Source organism: Lycium ferocissimum, unplaced genomic scaffold (genome assembly GCF_029784015.1).
Source record: "Lycium ferocissimum isolate CSIRO_LF1 unplaced genomic scaffold, AGI_CSIRO_Lferr_CH_V1 ctg13106, whole genome shotgun sequence".
NCBI lineage: Eukaryota > Viridiplantae > Streptophyta > Magnoliopsida > Solanales > Solanaceae > Lycium > Lycium ferocissimum.
This window is the reverse complement of record NW_026714708.1, coordinates 1-3,429: the sequence shown is the minus strand read 5'-3', so window position 1 is coordinate 3,429 and position 3,429 is coordinate 1. Positions and strand designations below refer to the sequence as shown.

Sequence of the window (3,429 nt, the reverse complement as noted above, 5' to 3'; positions counted from 1 at the left end):
ACAATTCATTGCGCCTTTGCTATAATTCTAAAGTGCGGTGTGTAGCATGTGTTCGTCCTTAAACTGTCATTTTTAATACAATTCACTGCGCCTTTGCTACAATTCTAAAGTGCGGTGTGTAGCATGTGTCCATCCTTGTTCGTCCTTAAACTGTCATTTCTAATATAGTAGAATCTTTGTTTTTTTTATGTTGTTTTTTAGAAGGTAAGTTTACATTTTTGTACACAAGCTTTATTTAGGGGGAAGGGCATTTTCGTAATCCAACTTTTAACTTTAGAGCTTCCCACTTATAATATAGACCAGTGTCGACATTCCTTCACACAAGCAAGGTTTAGCTCAGTGATTAAGGGATTGCGAAAATTCCCTAAGGTCCCGTGTTTGAACCTGGTTTGTGACATATTTATATTTTTTGACACTCCTTAATATGAATCTCTCGCTTCCCGCCACCGGCCGTATATGTAGTCAGCCTAAGTTGTGAGTTCGTAAAATAACAGAATAAACACATACGCCTACTATTCTGATGCTTGTAATGGCATAACCACCTCTATAACCTTTTTAAATGAAAACAACGAAAGATAAGCTAGATGAAAATAAGCTTTATGTTAAGCTCTATGTTAAGAAATGACTGAATGCAAATAAGCTAGCACTGCCAATCAGACAAAACATCAGAATTACAACCAACATAATCCAATTATTCCTTTAATGATGTTTGGTTCCTTCTATGATGTTTGAATAGTAATACCACTTAAAGAAATATACGTACATCTACATGTAGATGTTACATAATATATTCTGTCTTTTGTGCTCGTAACTGATACAAGTATACAAAATGTTAGATATATCCAACAAATTAAATCGCAGTGGTAGTAGTTCCATTGAATTGGTTAAAAGTTAAGCAACTTTTTCAGGTGATAGAAGGGATTTCAACTCCATCTCCTGCTGAGGCAAAATATATGACCATGCTGATTCCATGGTGTTTGGTGGCAGCGTTTGCTGAAGATACATCAATCCGATAATCATGCGATTCACAGTTTCTTCTGTAGCAAGATCCTTTCTAGAACATAGAACCTACACAAGAAATAACAGTAAATTACTGAATGGTACATATACATTAATTTAGTTTGGTAAGAGTCATGCCGGCATAACAATCAATTATATCCATGAAATTTAAATACGAATTCTAATGTTTTTCTTACAAGAATAAACAAAAGAATTGCAGTTTCAAAATCTTTATATCTATCACAAAGAACAACTCAATCTAGCATCTAGTAGTTTTGATTTCAAACTAACCTCTGCAAAAACTGAAACAACTTTTGGAAGGTTTTGATAGTTGGGACCTAGAAGTTCTCTGTCTGACCTGCAAGTGAGAAAAATTGGTAAACATTAGAAGAGTAAAAAGGCGTAAATACAGTAACAACCATCAGCAAGATGATTTTTTTCAAGTCAGATCTCCACATAGAGAAGTTAATAATCCATCTCTATAAATGGTTTTACCGCCTAATAAAATTTTGTATACCAGAGTATGTAAAACTGTTCCAGCTACAGAATCATTTAACTTGAAACTAGTTGCTACACGATCAATATATTACTTCAAGGAGTTCTATTTGGCAGATGTATATATACATGCTTCCGTTAAGAACAATCAATTTTATCTGGGGAAGATGTTTCTAATCAAATGTTGCCATTTGTGATGTTCTCGTTTTTGGTTTTTCAACAATGTACAGAATTTCGATAAATCATATTGATGCAGGAAACAACTAGAGCAAAACAATCCAGTACCTTTCCACCATTGAACATAACAGTTCATGAACAAATTTGGGTTCTTTCAACTCAGCTTTGATAGGCAAGCAATTCAACCAAGCTGGAATAACCTACCAAAAAACTTAGAGAATAAGAATTATGGGTAAATTACATTGGAGGAGCGTCATTCATCTATAAAGACCAAACCAAATAACCAATAATATGTTTTACCAGAAATTGATGGGTGAGCACATTCACAATGAAACAAGACCTTATCAAAAGGTATTAAAAAAGGACACATTGTCGTGCTAGTCACATGATGCAAATTTTTGCAGTCAATTTCATTAAAATGAAACGGAGTAACGACAAACATATGAAAGTGTCTAAAATTCCTTTTCTACCGACTGAAACACCTTCTACTATAGTTTAGTTAAATAAGTTGGAAGGACAAAAGCTCTTAGTAATTTGTATATGCAGGTATCATCTAAAAAAGGAGAAAGAATCTCACATACATCTATATACAAAAAATTACATGATATTTTCCTTTTTTTGCTTGTGATTATGTAAAGAAGGAATTAGTCGAGGGTATCTAATAGGTGGGAGAACATACCTGGGCTGAGTCAATACTTTCACCATGAAGTTGACATATCTTACCAAGTGCAAGAACAACATTATCATATGCCCGTATATTCTTAGGTTCACGAGCACTTAAGTGCATTATCACTATATTGATCCTTGACAGAGCCTCTGGTTCAATTCATAAGGTTAGGTAAACACAAAAAACATATCACTTCTCTTGTCCCCTTCTCCATGATGAAAAGGGTCTCAATATCACATTCAACAATATCATACATCCAATAAAAGGTTTGAAAGAAGAACGACCGTATTCCGCCCAAAGCCCAAGTCCATAAAGAGCATTCTGAACATGACATCAACATAAGCAAAAATAGTGAATGCAACTTGACTTAATTAAAGCTTTTACCACTGAGATGTACAAACCTGTCTAACACCTGGGTCTTCGTCATTGCTTGCGCCCAAACGTTTTTCGACTTCGATTTCTTTCTGCCCAGGAAAGTTGGAAACTCTTGCAAATTAAGTTGTTCAACGAACAAACTTGCCCATCAGAACTATGTGAAGTAGGGGAGCAAATTGCAAGAGAGTGTCAAGGAATACCTCCCCTGGTGATTTTTGGTAGCTGGTGTTTTGACGAAAAAAGAGGAAAATTGGATAAAAATTGCAGAAAGTATAAATTCAGATGCTGACATTAGTGCAAATTGCCGAGATATAATAGAATTGAGCTACAAGCACTTGCCAGTTCATCTCAAACCCTTCCTTCTCTATTTTGCATCATTTCAAGAGGATAAAGAAATTCCATTCTCAAACTTGGTGTGGTTATGGACTATTGAGGGATTTGTTCTGAACACGGAGTTAAAGAGTATAGAAAGTTTACTGAATGATCTCATCGATAGAAGCTTGATAATGGTCAACAAGAAAAGGTCCACTGGAGGAGTCAGATCATGTCACATTCATGATATGCTGCATGATTTTTGTGCAAGAAAAGCTATGGAAGAGAATTTTATGCAGCTAACAAGTACTGGGAACAAAGATTTGACTAGTTCCTTTTATGAGCGCTGGAGGCTGTGCATTATATATAGCCTTTATTGGGCAGGGAGGATTGGAAACCTGCAA

General features: G+C 35.3%; 1 protein-coding gene across 1 annotated transcript; it reads right to left on the bottom strand.

Moving 5' to 3' along the window:
* Window positions 1–802: 802 nt before the first annotated feature.
* LOC132042074 (uncharacterized) lies at window positions 803–2,910 on the bottom strand. Its single transcript, XM_059432702.1, has 6 exons — window positions 2,740–2,910; window positions 2,593–2,659; window positions 2,351–2,487; window positions 1,780–1,871; window positions 1,291–1,357; window positions 803–1,068 (listed from the first exon to the last, which is right to left on the bottom strand). The coding sequence occupies exons 3-6, from the start codon at window positions 2,456–2,458 to the stop codon at window positions 892–894; spliced, it is 444 nt and encodes a 147-aa protein (XP_059288685.1). The 5' UTR covers window positions 2,459–2,487; window positions 2,593–2,659; window positions 2,740–2,910; the 3' UTR covers window positions 803–891.
* Between the last annotated feature and the right edge of the window lie 519 nt (window positions 2,911–3,429).

What these genes read in the sequence shown, in the direction of transcription:
- LOC132042074 (XM_059432702.1), bottom strand. Translation starts at nt 2,458, where the DNA reads ATGCACTTAAGTGCTCGTGAACCTAAGAATATACGGGCATATGATAAT. An exon ending in AAAGTATTGACTCAGCCCAG is followed by an intron (nt 1,872 to 2,350) that starts GTATGTTCTCCC and finishes GTTTTTTGGTAG; the next exon opens with GTTATTCCAGCTTGGTTGAA. An exon ending in TTATGTTCAATGGTGGAAAG is followed by an intron (nt 1,358 to 1,779) that starts GTACTGGATTGT and finishes TCTCACTTGCAG; the next exon opens with GTCAGACAGAGAACTTCTAG.